Source organism: Pristiophorus japonicus, chromosome 3 (assembly GCF_044704955.1).
Source record: "Pristiophorus japonicus isolate sPriJap1 chromosome 3, sPriJap1.hap1, whole genome shotgun sequence".
Taxonomy (NCBI): domain Eukaryota; kingdom Metazoa; phylum Chordata; class Chondrichthyes; family Pristiophoridae; genus Pristiophorus; species Pristiophorus japonicus.
Window position 1 is genome coordinate 7,928,873 of NC_091979.1, and position 22,783 is coordinate 7,951,655.

At 47.1% G+C, this 22,783-nt stretch overlaps 1 protein-coding gene across 4 annotated transcripts in view; it reads left to right on the top strand.

The window, feature by feature from the left end:
* The window catches only part of abcb6a (ATP binding cassette subfamily B member 6 (LAN blood group) a), a 341,190-nt gene that overhangs the window by 9,188 nt on the left and 309,219 nt on the right, over window positions 1-22,783 (top strand). For 3 of the 4 annotated variants that reach the window (XM_070875170.1, XM_070875168.1, XM_070875171.1), the window contains one exon: window positions 1,968-2,499. In XM_070875170.1, coding sequence (XP_070731271.1) covers window positions 1,984-2,499 — 516 coding nt within the window. In that variant the 5' untranslated portion in view covers window positions 1,968-1,983. Of the gene's footprint in view, window positions 1-356; window positions 408-1,967; window positions 2,500-22,783 lie in introns of those variants that run through there. The other variant, XM_070875172.1, reaches the window with a different exon arrangement.

The following is a 22,783-nucleotide window of genomic DNA, read 5'->3' on the forward strand; positions in this document are numbered from 1 at the left end:
TTCCCGATCTTTCTGCCCCTTTCCTTTTCATTGCTGCTTCATTTCCTAACACCGTAGCTGTTTACTTGAGCTATCTTCTGCCCTGATCTGAAACTGCAGACTTAACATACTTATCTCAGTCCTGGCTACAGCCCTGCCAAAGGCAGATTACACGCGAGTAGCATTTCCTATTAACCATCCTCCTCAATTATTTTTTTGCAACAAAATCCTTTGCTTTTATATCTTCTGTAACTCGTGCAACAAACCTGCACCCAGGCTTATCAATACTGCCATGGATAAATAGTCGTGTGTTGAAACATCATCATCATAGGCAGTCCCTCGAAATCGAGGAAGACTTGCTTCCACTCTAAAAGTGAGTTCTCGGGTGACTGGACAGTCCAATACGGGAATTGCAGTCTCTGTCACAGGTGGGACAGACAGTAGTTGAAGGAAAGGGTGGGTGGGACAGGTTTGCCGCACGCTCTTTCCGCTGCCTGCGCTTGATTTCTGCATGCTCTTGATGAGAGACCCGAGGTGCTTAGCGCCCTCCCGGATGCACCTCCTCCACCTCCGGCAGTCTTTGGCCAGGGACTCCCAGGTGTTGATGGGGTCGTAACAATAGCAACAACAACTTGTATTTATATAGCAGTCTGATAATTTAGAGACCATGGAGAGTTCGAGAGAAGCGGTGGTGAGGTTAGAGCTGGGTGTCTCAGCGTACATGTGGAAACTGACGCTGTGTTTTCGGATGATGCCGCCAAGAGGCAACATGTAGATGAGAAAAAGGAGGGGGGCCAAGGATAGATCCTTGGGGGACACCAGAGGTAACGATGCGGGACTGGGAAGAGAAGCCACTGCAGGCCACGATTCGATAGATAAGAATGGAACCAGGCGAGTGCAGTCCCACCCAGCTGGACGACAGTGGAGAGGCGTTGGAGGAGGATAGAGTGGTCAACGTGTCAAAGGCTGCAGACAGGTCCAGAAGGAGGAGGAGGGAGAGTTTACCCGTGTCACACTCACAAAGGATGTCATTTGTGACATTGATTCGGAACTGTGGCAGGGGCGGAAACTGGATTGAAGGGATTCAAACATGGAGTTTCGGGAAAGATGGGCACGGATCTGGGAGGAGACAACGTGTTCAAGGACTTTGCAGAGGAAAGGAAGGTTGGAGATGGGGTGGCATTTTGCAAGGAAAGGGGTCAAGGGTTGTTTTTTTGAGGAGAGGGCTGATGATAAATTTGAGGGAGAGGGGGACAGTAGCTGAGGAGAAAGAACCGTTAACAATGTCAGCTAACATGGGAGCCAGAAAAGGAAGTTAGGTGGTCAGCAGTTTGGTGGGAATAGGGAGCAGGAAGTGGGTCTCATGGACAGGATGAGCTCGGAGAGGTCATGAGAAGAGATTAGAGAGAAAGAGGGGAGAAAGAAAAGGCAGACAATTATATTAGCCTACAAATGGTTTTTAAAAACTCATTCATGGGATGTGGACGTCACTGGCAAGGCCGGCATTTATTGCCCATCCTTATTTGCCCTCGAGAAGGTGGTGGTGAGCCGCCCTTTTGAACCGCTGCAGTCCGTGTGGTGAAGGTGCTCCCACAGGGCTGTTGGGGAGTCGGTTCCAGGTTTTTGACCCGGCGACGATGAAGGAACGGCCGATATATTTCCAAGTCGGGAATATTTCCAAGTCGGGAGGGTGTGTGACTGGGAGGGGAACGTGGAGGTGGTGGTGTTCCCATGCACTTGCTGCCCTTGTCCTTCTAGGCGGTAGAGCTCGTGGGTTTGGGAGGTGCTGTCGAAGAAGCCTTGGCGAGTTGCTGCAGTGCATCTTGTAGATGGTGCACGCTGCAGCCAGGGGGCGCCGGTGGTGGAGGGAGTGAGTGTTGAAGGTGGTGGATGGGGTAATGTGTATATGTTGAGTTAGTGTTAAATGCACAACTGTTTTTGCTGGCTGTTGGTCTCCGATGTACTCGATGTTTTCTTTTGTTTTACAGCTGACTGTCCGATACAATGGCCGTTGTTGAAGGTTACTGCGAAGGCAATGCATCCTTGTCAGAAGTATGGATACAACAAGGACTTTTCCCATGTTTTTATTTCACCCTAGTTTCAACGGTACTCTTGAGCACCGTCTTCTTCTTTGGCGCGTTGCAGTGCGCTTGCTACAACATGTATGGCACTACAATGGAGCCAAAGTACATACCTCGCTCCCGTCTCTTCCTGCTGCAGTTCTTTCTATCAGTGATCCTGCTGCTGCAGTTTGGGACCTATATCCTTTGGCAATCCGTTGGCTTGGGCACGGTATATGGATACATGATCGTCTACTCATGCCTGTCTGCAGCTGGGTGGACATCTTCCATCTTTCTGCTGAAGCTGGAACGCTCCAAGGTGCTGGTGCGGGACAGGACACGTGGTCACAGCACCATTCTTCTACTCTTCTGGGCTCTGGCTTTTGCAGCTGAGAATCTGGCATTCGTGTCGTGGAAAAGTCCTCTGTGGTGGTGGTCACTGGACAGCACTGATCACAAGGTAGGTTCTGGGAATATCACTTGATGAGGAGCTAATTCATTAGATATATTCAAAAGGGAGTTAGATGTGGCCCTTACGGCTAAAGGGATCAAGGGGTATGGAGAGAAAGCAGGAAAGGGGTACTGAGGCGAATGATCAGCCATGATCTTATTGAATGGTGGTGCAGGCTCGAAGGGCCGAATGGCCTACTCCTGCACCTATTTTCTATGTTTCTAATGGTGGATCGGGTGTGTTAAGGGCTGAGCGCAGCAAGGTTCCTTCTCAGATGCACACAATATTGGTTGTTTTTTATGACGTGTCCATGATTTTACATTGTCTGTTTTTGAAGAAGTTGCTTTGATGGTGAAATGGGCAGAAGAAGCATGACAAATGGAGTTCAATGTGGAGAATGCGAACTGATGCACGTTGGAAAGACTAATATGGAAAGACGATATACTATAAATGGCATGGTTTTGCAAAGTGTAGATGAGCAGAGAGACCTTAGTGTCTATATATACAAACCCTTAAAGCTGACAGGCCAAGTTGATAAGGTGGTTTAAAAAAAGCATATGGGTTACTTAGTTTTATAAATAGAGAAATCGAACATAACAGCAAAGAGATCATGCGAGAACTTTATAAATCACTGGTGAGACCTCAGCTGGAATATTGTGGACAATTCTGGGCCCATACTTCAGGAACGATGTAAAGGCCTCAGAAAGGGTACAGATGAGGTTTCCCAGGATGTTACCAGGGATGAGGGACTTCAGTTAAGAGGTGAAGTTAGGACTCTTCTCCTTGGAACAGAGAAGGTTAAGAGGTGACCTAGTAGATGTTTTCAAGATGATGAGAGGTTTTGATAGTGGACAGAGAGACATTCCTTGTGGTGAATGGGTCAATGATGTGGAATCTATATGGGTAGAGCTGCAGAACACCAAAGGGCAAAAAACGTTAGTGGGAGTTGTGTACAGACCTCCAAACAGTAGTAGTGATGTTGGGGAGGGCATCAAACAGGAAATTATGGGTGCATGCAATAAGGGTGCAGCAGTTATCATGGGTGACTTTAATATGCATATAGATTGGGCTAACCAAACTGGAAGCAATACGGTGGAGGAGGATTTCCTGGAGTGCATAAGGGATGGTTTTCTAGACCAATATGTCGAGGAACCAACTAGGGGGGAGGCCATCTTAGACTGGGTGTTGTGTAATGAGAGAGGATTAATTAGCAATCTCGTTGTGCGAGGCCCCTTGGGGAAGAGTGACCATAATATGGTGGAATTCTACATTAGGATGGAGAATGAAACAGTTAATTCAGAGACCATGGTCCAGAACTTAAAGAAGGGTAACTTTGAAGGTATGAGGCGTGAATTGGCAAGGATAGATTGGTGAATAATACTTAAGGGGTTAACAGTGGATGGGCAATGGCAGACATTTAGAGACCGCATGGATGAACTACAACAAAAGAAATGGCAGACCAATTGAACAAGTACTTTGGTTCAGTATTCACTAAGGAGGACACAAACAACCTTCCGGATATAAAAGGGGTCAGAGGGTCTAGTATGAAGGAGGAACTGAGGGAAATCCTTATTAGTCGGGAAATTGTGTTGGGGAAATTGATGGGATTGAAGGCCGATAAATCCCCAGGGCCTGATGGACTGCATCCCAGAGTACTTAAGGAGGTGGTCTTGGAAATAGCGGATGCATTGATAGTCATTTTCCAACATTCCATAGACTCTGGATCAGTTCCTATGGAGTGGAGGGTAGCCAATGTAACCCCACTTTTAAAAAAGGAGGGAGAGAGAAAACAGGGAATTATAGATCGGTAGTGGGTAAAATGATGGAATCAATTATTAAGGATGTCATAGCAGCGCATTTGGAAAGAGGTGACATGATAGGTCCAAGTCAGCATGGATTTGTGAAAGGGAAATCATGCTTGACAAATCTTCTGGAATTTTTTGAGGATGTTTCCAGTAGAGTGGACAAGGGAGAACCAGTTGATGTGGTGTATTTGGACTTTCAGAAGGCTTTCGACAAGGTCCCACACAAGAGATTAATGTGCAAAGTTAAAGCACATGGGATTGGGGGTAGTGTGCTGACGTGGATTGAGAACTGGTTGTCAGACAGGAAGCAAAGAGTAGGAGTAAATGGGTACTTTTCAGAATGGCAGGCAGTGACTAGTGGGGTACCGCAAGGTTCTGTGCTGGTGCCCCAGTTGTTTACATTGTACATTAATGATTTAGACAAGGGGATTAAATGTAGTATCTCCAAATTTGCGGATGACACTAAGTTAGGTGGCAGTGTGAGCTGCAAGGAGGATGCTATGAGGTTGCAGAGTGACTTGGATGGGTTAGGTGATTGGGCAAATGCATGACAGATGAAGTATAATGTGGATAAATGTGAGGTTATCCACTTTGGTGGTAAAAACAGAGAGACAGACTATTATCTGAATGGTGACAGATTAGGAAAAGGGGAGGTGCAACGAGACCTGGGTGTCTTGGTACATCAGTCATTGAAGGTTGGCATGCAGGTACAGCAGGTGGTTAAGAAAGCAAATGGTATGTTGGCCTTCATAGCGAAGGGATTTGAGTACAGGGACAGGGAGGTGTTACTACAGTTGTACAGGGCCTTGGTGAGGCCACACTTGGAGTATTGTGTACAGTTTTGGTCTCCTAACTTGAGGAAGGACATTCTTGCTATTGAGGGAGTGCAGCGAAAGTTCACCAGACTGATTCCCGGGATGGCGGGACTGACATATCAAGAAAGACTGGATCAACTGGGCTTGTATTCACTGGAGTTCAGAAGAATGAGAGGGGATCTCGTAGAAACGTTTAAAATTCTGACGGGTTTAGACAGGTTAGGTGCCGGAAGAATGTTCCCAATGTTGGAAAAGTCCAGAACCAGGGGTCACAGTCTAAGGATAAGGGGTAAGCCATTTAGGACCGAAATGAGGAGAAACTTCTTCACCCAGAGAGTGGTGAACCTGTGGAATTCTCTACCACAGAAAGTTGATGAGGCCAATTCACGAAATATATTCAAAAAGGAGTTATCGGGGGATCAAGGGGTATGGTGAGAAAGCAGGAATGGGTACTGAAGTTGCATGTTCATCCATGAACTTATTGAATGGCGGTGCAGGCTCGAAGGGCCGAATGGCCTACTCCTGCACCTATTTTCTATGTTTCTATGTAATAACTAGAGGTCATGGATTCAAAATCATTGGAAAAAGACACAGAGAGGAGAAAGTTGTCGGGATCTGAAATGGTCTGTCTGAAAAGGCGGTGGAAGCTGATTTCATAAATAATTTTAAAACCGAGTTGGACAGGTTCTTGAGGAACTTACAGGGTTACAGACAAAAAGTGGGGATGTAGGACTGCTCTTTCAAAGAGCCGGCACAGCCATGACAGTCTGAATAGCCTCCTTCTGTGCTGTAAGCTTCTATTATTTCTATGAAAACTCGTATTGATTTCGGGATAAAACCAGAAAATGCTGGGAACACTCAGCGGGCCAGGCAGTATCTGTGAAGAGTACTTTAAGGTTTAGGGTTAATGTTTCAGGTCAATGAGCTTTCATCAGAACCAGGCTTCATTAACTTGCCACTTGCCGACCCCGAACAAAAGGGGATGGAGTATAAAAGCAGCGAAGTCTTGCTACAGTTATACAGGGTATTGGTGAGGCCACACCTGGAATACTGCGGGCAGTTTTGGTTTCCATATTTACGAAAGGATATACTTGCTTTTGGAGGCAGTTCAGAGAAGCTTCATTGGGTTGATTCCGGGAATGAGGGGGTTGACTTATGAGGAAAGATTGAGGAGGTTGGGCCTCTACTCATTGGAATTCAGAAGAACGAGAGGTGATCTTATCGAAACGTATAAGATTATGAGGGGGCTTGACAAGGTGGATGCAGAGAGGATGTTTCCACTGATGGGGGAGACTAGAACTAGGGGGCATGGTCTTAGAATAAGGGGCCGTCTATTTAAAACTGAGATGAGGAGGAATTTCTTTGCTGAGGGTTGTAAATCTGGAATTCACTGGGACATTGAATAAATTTAAGATAGGGATAGACAGCTTCTTAACTGATAATGGATTAAGGAGTTTTTGGGAGCAGGCAGGGAAGTGGACTTGAGTCCATGATTGTATTAAGTGGCGGAGCAGGCTCGAGGGGTTCTATGGCGTACTCCTGCTCCTATTTCTTATGTTCTTAAAAGGGACAGGAAATGGCTGCCCAGCCATTAAAATTGGGCAGCAGGAAGCCAGCGCTGGGAGCCGCAGGAACGGTCCCCGGCATGAGGTAAGCATTCCAGGAGGGGAATCTCAGTTGGGGGAGAGGGGGGATGCCCGAGGTAGGGAAGGCCCAAGGATTTAATTGGAAGAAGGCAAATTTCAGTGGGATGAGAGCGGATCTGGCCCGGGTAAATCGGAATCAAAGAATGGCAGGCAAAACTGTAGTGGAACAATAGGCTGCCTTTAAAGAGGAAATAGTTTGGGTACATTCCCATTACGGGGAAAGGTACTAAATCCAGAGCTTCCTGGATGACGAAAGAGATAGAGAGTAAGATGAGGCAGAAAAAAAGCCGTATGATAGATGTCCGGGCGAGAATACATCCAAGAATCAGGCTAAATATAGAAAGTTCAGAGAAGTTAAAAAAAAAAATAAGAGGGGCAAAAATAGGGTATGAGAGCAGCTAACATAAAAGGTAATCTAAAAGTCTTCCATAGGCATGTAAATAGTAAACGGCTAGTCAGAGGAGGGCTGGAGCCAATTAGGGACCTAAAAGGAGACCTACGCATGGAGGCAGAGGATATGTCTGAGGTACTAAATGAATACTTTGCTTCTGTCTTCATCAAGGAAGAAGATGCTGCCATAGACATAGTGAAGGAGGAGGTAGAGGAGATACTGGATGGGATAAGAATTGATAAAGAGGAGGTACTAGAACGGTTGGCTGTACTTCAAGTAGATAAGTCACCAGGACTAGACTGGATGCATCCTAGGACGCTGAGGGAAATTTAGGACCGAGATGCGGAGGAACTTCTTCACCCAGAGAGTGGTGAACCTGTGGAATTCTCTACCACAGAAAGTTGTTGAGGCCAATTCACTAAATATATTCAAAAAGGAGTTAGATGAGGTCCTTACTACTAGGGGGATCAAGGGGTATGGCGAGAAAGCAGGAATGGGGTACTGAAGTTGAATGTTCAGCCATGAACTCATTGAATGGCGGTGCAGGCTAGAAGGGCCGAATGGCCTACTCCTGCACCTATTTTCTATGTTTCTATGAAAGAAAAAATCGTGGAGGTACTGGCCATAATCTTCCAATCCTCCTTCGAAATGGGCGTGGTGCCAGAGGACTGGAGAATTGCAAATGTTACACCCTTGAAAAAAGGGTGTAAAGATAAACCCAGCAACTACAAGCCAGTCAGTTTAACCTCGGTTGTGGGGAAGCTTTTAGAAACAGTAATCAGGGACAAAGTTAACAACCATTCAGACAAGTGTGGATTAATTAAGGAAAGCCAGCACAGATTTGTTAAAGACAAATCGCCTTTAGCTGACTTGATCAAGTTTTTTTTGATGAGGTAACAGAGAGGGTTGAGGAGGGTAATGCGGTTGATGTGCTGTACATGGATTTCTAAAAGGCATTTGATAAAGTGCCACATAATAGGCTTGCAGCAAAGTTGAAGCCCATGGAATTAAAGGGACAGTGGCAGCATGGATAGGGAATTGGCTCAGTGACTGGAAACAGAGAGTAGTGGGGAACGGTTGTTTATCGGACTGGAGGAAGGTATAATAATAACTTTTATTTATATAACGCCTTTAACATAGTAAAACGTCTCAAGGTGCTTCACAACAATTTTACAACTCATTCGATATTGACCATTGAGGGAAAGAGAGAAACAGAATGAGAAGGAAGTGTAAAAAGAGGTTAAAGGCTTAAGGTATAGTTACGGTATATGTTAAAGGTACACAGGGATCGGTTCTAGGGCCACAGCTTTTTTGATATATATTAATGACTTGGACGTGGGTGTACAGGGCACAATTTCAAAATTTGCAGATGACACAAAACTTGGAAGTATAGTGAGCAGTGAGGAGGATAGTGATAGACTTCAAGAGGACACAGACAGGCTGGTGGAATGGGTGGACATGTGGCAGTTGAATTTAACCACAGAAAAGTGCAAAGTAATGCATTTTGGTAGAAAGAATGAGGAGAGGAAATATAAACGAAAGGGCACAATCCTAAAGGGGGTGCGTGAACAGACCTGGGGGTATATGTACACAAATCGTTGAAGGTGGCAGGGCAGGTTGAGAAAGCAGTTTAAAAAAGCTTACGGGATCCTGTGCTTAATAGATAGAGGTATAAGAGTACAAAAGTGTGTAAATTATGATGAACCTGTATAAAACACTGGTTCGGCCCCAACTGGAGTATTGTGTCCAATTCTGGGCACTACAGTTTAGGAAGGATGTGAAGGCCTTAGAGAGGGAGCAGAAAAGATTGACGAGAATGGTTCCAGGGATGAGGGACTTCAGTTACGGGGATAGACCGGAGAAGCTGGGGTTGTTCTTCTTAGAGCAGAGAAGGTTGAGAGGAGATTTGATGGAGGTGTTCAAAATTATGAGGGTCTGGACAGAGTAGATAGAGAAACTGTTCCCATTGGGGAAGGGGCAAGAACCAGAGGGCTCAGATTAAAGGTGAAAGAACCAAAGGTGACATAAGAATAAAACTTTTTTACGCAGCAAGTGGTTAGGATTTGGAATGCACAGCCTGAAAGGGTGGTGGAGGCAGATTCATCATCATAGGCAGTCCCTCGGAATCGAGGAAGACTTGCTTCCACTCTTGGAATGAGTCCTTAGGTGACTGGACAGTCCAATACGAGAACCACAGTCCCTGTCACAGGTGGGACAGATAGTCGTTGAGGGAAAGGGTGGGTGGGACTGGTTTGCCGCACGCTCCTTCCGCTGCCTGCGCTTGGTTTCTGCACGCTCTCGGGGATGAGTCTTGAGGCGCTCAGCGCCCTCCCGGATGCACTTCCTCCACTTAGGGCGGTCTTTGGTCAGGGACTCCCAGTGTCGGTGGGGATGTTGCACTTTATCAGGGAGGCTTTGAGGGTGTTCTTGTAACGTTTCCTCTGCCCACCTTTGACTCGTTTGCCGTGAAGGAGTTCCGAGTAGAGCACTTGCTTTGGGAGTCTCGTGTCTGGCATGCAGACAATGTGGCCTGCCCAGCGGAGCTGATCAAGTGTGGTCAGTGCTTCAATGTTGGGGATGTTGGCCTGGTTGAGGACACTAATGTTGGTGCATCTGTCCTCCCAGGGGATTTGTAGGATCTTGCGGAGGCATCGTTGCTGGTATTTCTCCAGCGACTTGAGATGTCTACTGTACATGGTCCATGTCTCTGAGCCATACTGGGGTCAAACAGGGCTGCGTCATCACCCCAATCCTCTTCTCAATCTTCCTTGCTGCCTCACAGTCAACAAGCTCCCTGCTGGAGTGGAACTAAACTACAGAACCAGTGGGAAGCTGTTCAACCTTCGCCGTCTCCAGGCCAGGTCCAAGACCACCCCAACCTCTGTCATCGAGCTACAGTACGCGGACGACGCCTACGGCTGTGCACATTCAGAGGCTGAACTCCAGGACATAGTCGACGTATTTATTGAGGCGTACGAAAGCATGGGCCTTACGCTAAACATCCGCAAGACAAAGGTCCTTCACCAGCCTGTCCTCGCCGCACAGCACTGCCCCCCCATTCATCAAGATCCACGGCGCAGCCCTGGACAACGTGGACCATTTCGCATACCTCGGGAGCCTTTTATCAACAAAAGCAGACATTGATGAGGAGATTCAACATCGCCTCCAGTGCGCCAGTGCAGCCTTCGGCCTCCTGAAGAAAGGAGCGTTCGAAAACCAGGCCCTCAAATCTACCTCCAAGCTCATGGTCTACAGGACTGTAGTAATACCTGCCCTCCTGTATGGCTCAGAGACATGGACCATGTAAACAGATTCAATAGTAGCCTTCAAAAGGGAATTGGATACAAACATGAAGGAGAAAAAATAGCAGGGATATGGGGAAAGAGTGGAGGAGTGGGACTAACTGGATTGATCTTCGAAAGAGACGGTGCAGACTCAATGGGCCGAATAGCCTCATTCTGTATTGCACTATTTATTCTATGATTGCACCACATACCTCGTGCACATTCACCCACAATCTCCACTTAAGTGAAGTACTGGTGGGAAACAAATAAATCAAATAGGAACATTGGAATTGCGAGACGAAGAAAGACTACGGCCAATCTAGTTCACCTTCTGCCATCCTGGTTGTTGCAGTGCAGCGATAATGGGAGTTGTTGCCTTCTCTATCAGTAAGTGTCCAACAGACCCAGACATGAGGCAAGGAAAATCCCCAGTGGTGGAGCGCTTTGGGAACCATAGGTACAAAGTGACCTGTTGCTCCCCAGCACGCTACTACTTTCCTCTGATAGTAGCAAAGCAAAGGAAATGTCAATATCTAAGTCGGATATCCAGGCCAAAGCTTCTGGTGTAATGGATATCTTGTCGGCTGCCTGCGAATTCCCTCTGAGGGCAGTGCTCGATGATGTGCTCCAGGGTCTGATTAGGAGCTCCACAGTCACATGACTGGGAGGCTTTAATCTTCCACCGATGGAGAAGGTAGCAGCATCGACCATGACCGGTTCTGAGGCAGTTGATGGTTGTCCACTGTTTGCGACGAAGGTTTAATCCTTCAGGTTGTACTATGAATTCCTTATCGAGGACTCCATTCAGTATGTCGCAGTTCTTCCAAGCATTTCGCCCTCTGTCATCAACGCCAAGGGGAAATCGCTTTGGTCCAAAATGGCTGTCGAGATTTGAGCAGGTTGTTCAAGTCACCGGTCTTTGCTGGTGTAGCGGTTGTGTTCTCTGGAGACTGCATGTTCATGGTGTAGGCATGGTGATGCAATGCTTGCAAGCGTGGGCAGCCAAGGTGTTGGAGTTGATAAAAGCGTAATTCTCATAGTAGATTTCAGCTGGACAACAGGAGATTTGACATCCATACTCGGTATGCTACACTCACTACTGCGTATTTTCAGCTCGTTATAACATGGTGCGGGCTGTAGCTCCCAACCAATAGAATGGATACTTGGGAGTGAGGTACAGGCTGCAGCCTAATTATGGGATTTTTATATCTCGAACATCAGATACCCAGGAGTGATGTCATCATCATCATCATGAAGAAAAAAACGAAAGACTTGCATTTATATAGAACCTTTCACAAACCCTGGATCTCCCAAAGCACTTTACAGCCAATTAACTTACTTTTGTTTAAGTATAATAAAGTAGGGGTATGCAGCAACCGAATTACGCACAGCAAGTTCCCACAAACAGCAATTAGATAATGACCTGATTAATCTGTTTACTGATGTTGGTTAAGGGCTAAATATTGGCCAGGATACCGGGTATAACTCCCCTAGTCTTCTACAAAATAGTGCCGTGGGACTTTTGCGTACACCTGAGCGGGCAGTCGGGGCCTGGGTTTAACGTCTCATTTGAAAGTCAGCAACCTCCGACAGCGCAGCGCTACCTGGATTATGTGCTCAATTCTCTGGAGTGGGACTTGAACCTTCTGACTCAGAGATGAGAGTACTACCACAGAGCCACTGCTGATACCTGATTATACCAGTTGCAAGCGCGGGTAGCCAAGGTGTTGGAGTTGATAAAAGCGTAATTCTCTCAGTAGATTTCAGCTGGACAACAAGAGATTTGACATCCATACTCGGTATGCTGCACTCGAGTGATTGTAGAGGGACGTGATCGGGGCCCAGGCGAGGCGAGAGTTCGGGGCCCAGGGGCAGCACGGGCCCAGCCCACACTGTGCGATATGTGTAGCGCACTAGGTCCGTGCAGCAGAGCTGGTCTCCAGTCGTCCTGGTTAACCCTTGCCCCTGGACCAAGACCTCGCTCTGTCAAGCCCGTGTGGTGGCTGGTGTGCAACGGCCACCCCACGTTAAAAAAAATCCACCCACAGGCATCTTCCACCCTTCAGGATGTAGTTCAAGACCTGGAATACTAGGTCCTTCATTGAAACACCTGTGAACTCATCCTCTGGAACTCCATCCCTAAACTTCTCCGCCTCTCTACCTCTCTTTCCTCCTTCAAGACGCTCCTTAAAACCTACCTCTTTGGCCAAGCTTTTGGTCACCTGCCCTAATTTCTCCTTCTGCGGCTCGATGTCAAATTTTTATCGCGTAATACTCCTGTGAAGCGCCTCGGGATGTTTCACTACGTTAAAGGCGCTATATAAATACAAGGTTGTTGGTTCTTTAACACCGTTCCATTTAAATATTTTCTGCTTGTGTTCCCCTCGAATACCTGGATGTATGGGCGGGAGACTGACCACTCACTGTCTTTGAGATGGAGGCTTTTTCATGAGGGAGAAGAGCAAGGCTGTGTGTACAGACACACCTTAGTATTGGAGTGGTGTGCTGTAGCACTATTAGATCAGTACCATTTACTGTCTCTTCCAGGGCACTTTCCTTTCTGTGCAATGTACAATTTTAGAATTATTGTACATTCCTCTTGAACCGAGGCAATGAGTGCATGCTTTTGATAATATAATCAACTGCCATGTCATGTGCAATGACTCAGCATACGATGGTTGGTTTGCTGACTCATGTGGTTTTGCTACATTTTTTGTTGCCTCAGAACAGTTTTGCTGAGTCACTCAGCATTGTGTCGTATTAACTCTGTTTCCAAACCTTATTGAAATCTTGTTATTTGTGTCAATCTATTCAGGGAATTGGATATATACTTGAAAAGGAGAAATGAGCAGGGGCAATGGAGATAGCTCTTTCATTGGTCATCCATTTAAAACTGAGATGAGGAGGAATTTCTTCTCGGAGGGTTGTAAATCTGTGGAATTCTCTGCCCCAGAGAGCTGTGGAGGCTGGGTCATTGAATATATTTAAGGTGGAGATAGACAGATTTTTGAGCGATAAAGGAGTAAAGGGTTATGGGGAGCGGGCGGGGAAGTGGAGCTGAGTCCATGATTGGATCAGCCATGATCTTATTAAATGGCGGAGCAGGCTCGAGGGGCCGAATGGCCGCATCCTGCTCCTATTATGTTCTTTCAAAAGAGCCAGTGCAGACACGATAGGCTGAATGGCCTACTCATGTGCTGTATGATTCTATTCAACTTTAGTTGACATCAACTTTTAATTTGACAATTAACATTTTTAAGCATAATTTTATTTTAGTTTTTGTCAAATATTTCTTAACCGCTGTTGGAGAGGGTGTGGTTGAGGTGGCCTCCCACTCGAACCTCTTCTGGACTTGTCCCTCTGTTCGGTGGCATTGTGTCTGGATTCTGCATGGTCTGTTTTATCGTGAGTCTCTCCGTTGCAGCCATCCTATTGCAACGTGCCTTGGGTCTTCCTGCGAAGATCCCACTCCACACTAAATAATCTACCTCCTCGTCACCTTACTGTTCCTCCCAGCTCTCTGGAAAAGGGCTTGTCATGTAAAGGGCAACTACGGAAACTGGCTCGATCTCTCCGTCTTGGGGGCAGTTTATTCACTGCCCCCCCCCCCCCCGCCTCCTTTTTTAAATGATCACTCACAAGGCGGGGGCAGGCTCGTCCCGGTGCTATGGGGCAAACCAGTGGGCAACTTGCCTGTGGGAGGGTAGAAGAAAATGGGCAAAAGGTTGATGAAGAGAAGGGCAGGAGCCTTTAGGCACTGTTAAGGACAGGGATCTGTATCTTTGTCCGTGAAGTGGCAGAAGGAATCATCATCATCATCATAGGCAGTCCCTCGGAATCGAGGAAGACATGTTTCCACTCTTAAAATTAGTCTCTAAGTGACTGAACAGTCCAATACGAGAACCACAGTCCCTGTCACAGGTGGGACAGATAGTGGTTGAGGGAAGGGGAGGGTGGGACTGGTTTGCCGCACGCTCCTTCCGCTGCCTGCGCTTGATTTCTGCATGCTCTCGGCGACGAGACTCGAGGTGCTCAGCGCCCTCCCGGATGCACTTTCTCCACTTAGGGTGGTCTTTGGCCAGGGACTCCCAGGTGTCGGTGGGGATGTTGCACTTTATCAGGGAGGCTTTGAGGGTGTCCCTGTAACGTTTCCTCTGCCCACCTTTGGCTCGTTTGCCGTGAAGGAATTCCGAGTAGAGCGCTTGCTTTGGGAGTCTCGTGTCTGGCATGCGGACAATGTGGCCTGCCCAGTGGAGCTGATCGCGTGTGGTCAGTGCTTCGATGCTGGTGATGTTGGCCTGGTCGAGGACGCTAATGTTGGTGCGTCGTTTGCAGGATCTTGACAGTGGGGAATAGACCCAAATAATGGCCCAGAAATCCATGTTTCTCCTTCCCGCGGGCGTTCGAATGGATTTTAGAAAAAAGATGCCCACCTACCTGAAGCTGCTGCACCCAGGCGAGTTCCCGGTCCTGAGGCCTCCACTGACTGAGCATCACAGCACTTGCACGTCGGGACATGCGCAGGCCTGGAGCTGGAGTCACATGGTTCTGGGCTGCCAATCGGGTGCAGTATATTCTCATTCATCATCATGGGAACTCCGTAAGTTGGAGTTCTCATTATTATTAATGAGAAACAGCCCCAAACACTAATAAAAGATAGAAAAAATGCACAACATATTTTTATTAATTTAAATTAGTTATTTATGTATTTTAAAAATATATATATTTCTGACTTTTTAAAGTTTTTTAAATTATGGATTAAAATAAACTGAACGTAATGGGTGGGGGTGGGGATTTTAACAATAACGTGTTTTAAAATTTTTATTTTGCAATGTTTTTGTGTTTTAAAACTCTTAGGCCTATAGAAGTAGGTTATGCACCTGCTTTTATCAGGCGCAGGAGTTTTGAGGACATTTGCTGGGCAAGATATGGGTAAGTCCCGCAATCTTGCCCTTGCAAGTGTCCTCGCTCCCAATCTGTCTCGGCTCTGTCAAGCCAGAAACTTGACAGATCGGAAAAGCCGGTTTTCAGCGCATGTGCATTGTGCGCTCAGAACCGGCTTTTCTGATGCCTTCCCGGGTCCGTACAAACTCTGTACTGACCCGGGGAGCCAGGATTTCCAGGTTATTGTTCCCTCTGGATAGCCTGAAAATCATGGAATATGGCCCTTGGAAGGTTTAGACATGATGTGAATGCCTGATCCCAAATAACTGTGTTGAGTTGTTGGATGTTGTTAATCCTGTTTGCATATTGTATAATGTTGACCGTTTAAAATTATTTTCTATATCTGTGTTTTTCATTTGTTTTGTTTAACTTCCTGCAGTTACTCCTCCCCCCGTCCCCCTCCTCCCCCCCCCCCCCCAAAAAATTTCATAATTGTCATTCAAAACATGCAGTTGCACCATTTTCATCTTGTAAAGCCGAGTATTGGACAGATTAAAAGGGTGCTGTTGCTGTATGTTGGGGTAAAAAAGGAGGCTTCTCCTTCGGGGTGGACTAACTGATATAGTTAATCGACACCTCGTCCTTCTCCTGTTGTATAACGACCACGGAAGTGAACACACAAAATCCTAGGTTCAACCGGCTTTTGTTACGAGCAATATACGGGAAGGTTCAGTCGTGGAACCTCCAAAATACAAGAGTTTGCGAGCATAATTTATACAGGTTTTGGAGAGGAGCTATCCTCCTACAAAATCATCGATAGTGTAAAGTCCTGTCCCCTCAGTACAGATTCACACGGGGCATGTAGTGAAGTCAAGGTCACTCTGGGCCTGCACCTTTATTTCACAGCTCTGGAATGCTGCACTTGCCTGAGACCTGTCCTTATATACCTGTCTCTTGCAAGTGCACCCCTGGTGGTAAGGTATGCTGGTGGTTACAGGTCATATCTTATTACAGTCATGTATAGCATGTTGGGAGACAGTTTTTTTAAATATATATATATATGTATATATATGTATGTATGTATATGTATATATATATATATATGTATGTATATATGTATGTATGTATGTATGTATATGTATATATATAATAATGTAAGATACATGACATCACCCTCCCCCAAGGTCTTATTGTCTTTATAGGTTCAGTCTCTCAGGTGGTCTACGCTCTCACGTGGAGCGTCTGAGTTGTGGTTCAGTTGTTTGCCTTGGTGTCTGTTTTTCTTTGGGTGTGGTTGCTGGTATCTCGCCTGGGCTGTCTATTTCGATTGGTGTGATTGTTGTTGACTCGTCTGGGCTGTCGGGATTGCCTTTTCCTCAGGTTGTTCCCTCTGTCTGTCCACCAGGTGTGGTGCGAGTTCCACATTGTAGTCTGCCTCTGGTTCCGCAGTGTTGTTGGTAAATCTGCTTTTGACTTGGTCTACATGCCTCAGGCAGGTTTTGCCATTGTCCATTTGTACTACCAGTAGCCTGTTTCCTTCCTTGCCCGTTACTGTCCCTGCAAGCCATTTGGGACCCCTGCCATAGTTTAGTACAAACACTTTGTCCCCTATCTCATTCCATCTTCCCCTCGAATTTCTGTCATGGTACTCAGTCAGCTTACGGCGCTTTGCCTCAACGATTTCGTGCATGTCTGGGAGGATTAATGAGAGCCTTGTTTTTAAAGTCCTTTTCATCAACAGTTGCGCGGGGGGGGTCCTAGTCAGTGAGTGCGGACGAGATCTGTATGCCAGCAGCAGTCGTGACAGGTGACCCTGCAGCGTGGGACCTTGGATTTTAAGCATGCCTTGTTTATTGATTTGCACTGCTCTCTCTGCCTGGCCGTTGGAGGCCGGCTTGAACGGTGCCGTCTTGACGTGATTTATGCCGTGGTATCAATTATAAAGTCTTGGAATTCTGCGCTGGTGAAGCAGAGACCATTGTCACTGACCAATATGTCAGGGATTCCGTGCGTTGCAAACATGGTTGCGAGGCTCTCCACAGTGGTGGAGGTTGTGCTCGAGTTTAAAATGGTGCATTCGATCCACTTTGAAAATGCATCTACAACTACGAGGAACATTTTGCCCATGAATGGGCCCGCATAGTCTATGTGCACCTGCGACCATGGTTTGGTAGGCCAGGGCCAGGGGCTCAGTGGAGCCTCCCTGGGGGCATTGCTGAGTGGGGCACAAATGGTGCACCTTCGGATGCAGAGCTCCAAGTCCGTGTCAATACCAGGCCACCAGACGTGGGATCTGGCTATGGCCTTCATGAGAACGATCCCCGGGTGCTCGCGGTGGAGCTCCCGGACAAATGCCTCTCTGCCTCGCAGAGGCATGACTACTCGGCTGCCCCACATCAGGCAGTCTGCTTGTAGTGATAGCTCACGCATGCGCCTGTGAAAGGGTTTTAATTCCTCGGGGCAGGCATCGCGAGCCTCTGCCCAGTCACCGGTTAGGACACATCTTTTTACTAAGGATAACGTGGGGTCGCTGGCCGTCCAGGCTCTGATTTGGCGAGCTGTCCTGGGCGAACCTGTGGACTCAAAGGCATTGATTGCCATGACTATCTCACAGTCCTGTTCGTCAGACCCTTCCGTGGTCGCCAGTGGTAGCCTGCTGAGCGCGTCGGCACAGTTGTCTGTGCCTTATGGTATAGTCATAGGACGCCAGCATGAGTGCCCACCGTTGAATTCGCGTCAAGGCGTTGGCATTTATTGCCTTGCTCTCGGATAGGAGGGACGTGAGGGCTTGTGGTCGGTTTCTAACGCGAACTTGGCCCCGAAAAGGTATTGGTGCATCTTTTTGACACCGTACACGCACGCGAGCGCCTCCTTCTCTAGCATTCTGTACCCGCGCTCCGCCCGCGAAAGTGACCTGGAGGCATAAGCTATGGGTTGTAATTTGCCCGCACTATTGACATGTTGCAAAACGCACCCGACCCCATACGCTGACGCATCGCATGTGAGAACTAGCTTTTTATCTGGGTCAAAGAAAGTCAAAACACTGTTGGAACACAGAAGGTTGCTTGCCTTACTGAAGGCGCGTTCCTGGGCCTTTCCCAAAACCAATCATACCCCTTCCTGAGTAGCACGTGGAGAGGCTCCAGCAGCGTGCTTAAGTTCTGCATAAAGTTCCCAAAGTAATTGAGTAGCAGGAGAAAGGTGCGCAGTTCTGAGACATTCCGGGGCCTGGGTGCCAGGCGAACTGCTTCTGTTTTGGACTCTGTTGGGCGGATTCCATAAGCGGCAATCCTTCTGCCCAAAAATTCAACCTCGGGTGCGAGAAACAGGCACTTGGATTTCTTGACTCTTAGGCCTACCCGATCCAACCGCTTTAGTACTTCCTCCAAATTACGGAGATGGGAGTCGGTGTCCCTGCCCGTGATAAGTATGTCATCTTGAAATACAACCGTCCCCGGGATGGACTTGAGCAGACTCTCCATGTTGCGCTGGAATATGGCAGCTGCCGATCTGATGCCGAATGGGCATCGATAGTACATGAAAAGGCCTCGATGTATGTTGATGGTGGTGAGTAGCTTGGATTCCTCGGTCAATTCTTGCGTCCTATACGCAGATGTAAGGTCTAATTTTGAGAAAAGTTTACCTCCAGCCAATGTGGCAAATAAGTCCTCCGCTCTGGGCAGTGGGTACTGGTCCTGTAGGGAGACTCTTTTTATGATAGATTTGTAGTCCCCACAGATTCGTACGGATCCATCAGGCTTCATGACTGGGACGATGGGACTTGCCAAGTCGCTAAATTCCACAGGTGATATAATGCCTTCCCGCAGAAGCCTGTCTAGTTCGTGTTCAATCTTTTCCTTCATCACATAGGGTACAGCTCTGGCCTTGTGATGGACCGGTCTAGCATCCTGTGTGATGTAGATTTTGACGTTGGCCCCTTTGAAAGTGCCTACACCTGGCTGAAAGAGATGTTCAAATCCCTTTATAACTGTTGAGCAGGAGGTCTGTTCCTCTAATGACATGGCATGGACATCATCCCATTTCCAGTTTAGTTTTGCCAGCCAGCTTCTCCCCAGCAGTGCTGGGGGGTCTCCGGGGACAATCCACAGGGGAAGTCGGTTCACTGTCCCTTTGTGTGTGACAGAGAGCATGGCGCTGCCGAGGACTGGTACGATTTCTTTGGTATAGGTCCTTAGTTTGGTGTCGACCCTTGTGAGTTTTGGTCTGTTTCTTTTATGTGGCCACAGTTGTTCAAATTGTTGAACGCCCATGAGAGATTGACTCGCTGCTGTATCCAGCTCCATGTTGACAGATATCCCGTTGAATAGGACCCTCATCATTATAGGAGGCGTCCTGTTGTAGGAGCAGCAGCCATTGATCGTGTTGACCCGCTGTACATTGGTGTCCCGGGTACTGTCCCCACCGTCTTCTGGTCCGCTTTCCGACCCATCCGATTCGTATACCAGCCGAGCTGCCGTTATTTTGCACATGCGGGCCAAATGCCCTGTATATTCACAATTTCTGCAAACAGCCTGCTGATATCGACATCCCCTTGACGAGTGCCCACCCCCACACCTCCAGTACAGACTGCTTGCAAAGAATGAGTTGCGTCTGGCTGATCTCTCTTGAGCTTCTCTCAGTTTGTAGTTGATTGCTCGCATTGTGGGTTGATGAGGTGTGAAAGGCCGTTCCTGTGGCCCTTGATGGCTTCTGCCTGCTGTCGAGAGCCTGTTCTCCCGGTTTTGTCTGCGTGTGGGGGTAGCAGCTTGTTTAGTGCTGTGAACTTCTTGTTCCGATATTTAGTTAGTTGTCGTACCTGCATTGTAAATCAACCTCGTTTCTTCTTCCCCTACCAAGAATGTCTATGCAACCAGTGCTGCTGCCTCTAAGGTCAGGTTCTTGGTCTCTATGAGCTTTCGGAATATGCCTGCGTGGCCTATTCTTTCAATGAAAAAGTCTCTCAGCATTTCTCTCCTCAGTTCATCGGAGAACTCACATAAACTAGCCAACCTCCGAAGTTCCGCCACGAAGTTGGGTATGCTCTGGCCCACACAGCGTCTGTAGTTGTAGAACCTGTGTCTGGCCATGTGTAGGCTGCTCGCTGGCTTCAGGTGGTCTCTTACCAGTGTGCTCAATTCTTCAAACGACTTGTTTGCTGGTTTCTCGGGTGCCAGCAGATCCTTCATTAAAGCGTATGTTTAGAGCCACAGCTGGTCAAGAGATGGGCTCTTCTCTTGTCTGCCTTATTGTCGCCTGACTCGTCTTTGGTTACAAAGCTTTGCTGGAGCCTTTCTATAAAGTCCTCCCAATTGTCTCCCGCATTGTACTTTTCATCTGATCCGCTGTTCTCCATTCTGTGGATTCTGTAATCCCGTAACTCGTCGCCACTGTAAAGTCCTGTCCCCTCAGTACAGATTCACACGAGGCATGTCGTGAAGTCAAGGTCACTCTGGACCTGCACCTTTATTTCACAGCTCTGGAATGCTGCACTTGCCTGAGACCTGTCCTTATATACCTGTCTCTTGCAAGTGCACCCCTGGTGGTAAGGTATGCTGGTGGTTACAGGTCATATTTTATTACAGTCATGTATAGCATGTTAGGATACAGTTATATATAATAATGTAAGATACATGACAGATAGGTCTGTTGTTATCAGCGAAGTTACATTGCTTTGTTGACTCTTATCAGACGGGCTCTGAGTGGTACATGCAACTGTCTATCTCTCATCATTGTTTTCTTCCATTTTGCACTCTACCCCAGTCTATCCAACGCCTAGGGAGGCTGTACTGGCTGCTTTACCTCTTCCTCAGGGACGTCTAAACAAAACTGCTGACTTTGGCTGCTTAAGTGTTACTAAGGTTAAGCTACAGTTTAATGCGTGTGCTATACCTATACAAGCAAGTGTTACATACATAGGCAATTTATAAGGTCACTACCTTCAGCATAATTCTGCCCCCTGATTTGCAACCTTACAATTTATCCCTTGCACTTTATGCAGAATTTTGTAGCTATGTTCAGTACCTTGAGCCGCTGTCGGAAGATCTCTTGCTATCGCAATGACCGTGGCTCTCATCTTTATTTGCCATTGGAGCCTGTGTCAGATCCAGCGCAGTGTCACATTTTGGAAAGTGGTTTTCAACTCAAGCTGGGGTTGTTTTCGTTGGAGCAGAGAAGGTTAAGGGGAAATTTACTAGAGGTGTTCAAAATTATGAAGGGTTTTGATAGAGCAGATAGCGAGAAACTGTTTCCAGTGGCAGGAGGGTCGGCAATCAGAGGACACAGATTGAAGATAAGAAACAGGAGCAGGAGTAGGCCATAGGGCCCCTCGAGCCTGCTCTACCTTTTAATACGATCATGGTTGATTCAATCATGGACTCCGGTCCAGTTCCCTGCCCGCTCCCCACAACCCCTTATCCCCTTATCGTTTAAGAAACTGTATCTCTGTCTTAAATATATACAATGTCCCAGCTTCCACAGCTCTCTGAGGCAGCGAATTCCACAGATTTACAACCCTCTGAGAGAAGAAATTCCTCCTCATCTCCCTTTTAAATAATTGGCAAAGGAAGGTGGATAATGAGAATTGTTCTTGCACAGCGAGTTGCTGTAATCTGAAGGGGTGCTGGAAGCAGATTCAATAGTAACTTTCAAAAGGGAATTTGAAATATACTTGAAAATGAAACAAATTGCAGAACTATGGGGAAAGAACAAGGACTAATTGGATAGCCCTTCCAAAGAGCCGGCACATGCATGTTGGGCCTCTTGGCCTCTTGGACGCTGTATAATTCTATAATTCTATTTCAGTGCAAACAGCAGAGGGTAGGAAGAGTGGATGGAAGAGTTGGAGTGGAATGCTGTAGGAACGTGGGACATTACAGAACGGAGCACATGGAAACAAGGATTGTGGCACGGCTGAGCTGGGAGTTTTAATTAAATACTCTCATGGGAGCATCAGCTACATAACGTTTTAAACGGTGGATGTGCAGTAACATGGTGATCATGAACACAGATTGCATCATAGAAATCATATCTTCCCTTGTGTAAAAAGTTTAGGTAGTTTCCATTACTTGAGAAAGAAAGACCTGCATTTCTACAGCAACCTCAGGACGTCCCAAAGCGCTTTACAGCCAATGAAGTACTTTAGAAGTGTAGTCACTGAATGTAACGTAGGAAAAGTGGCAGTCAGTTTGCACACAGCAAGCTCCCACAAACAGCAATGAGATAAATGACTAGATAATTTTGTTTTAGTGATGTTAGTCGAGGGTTAAATATTGGGAGATCTCCCTTGCTGCCCCTCGAATAGTACCATGGGATTTTTTACTTTCATCTGAGTGGGCAGGCGGAGCCTCGTTTTAACACCTCATCCAAAAGACAGCAATCCGAAAGTGCAGCATTTCCTCGGTACTGCCCCTCCGACAAGTGCAGCACTCCCTCAGTGCTGCCCCTCTGACAGTGCAGCGCTCCCTCAGCA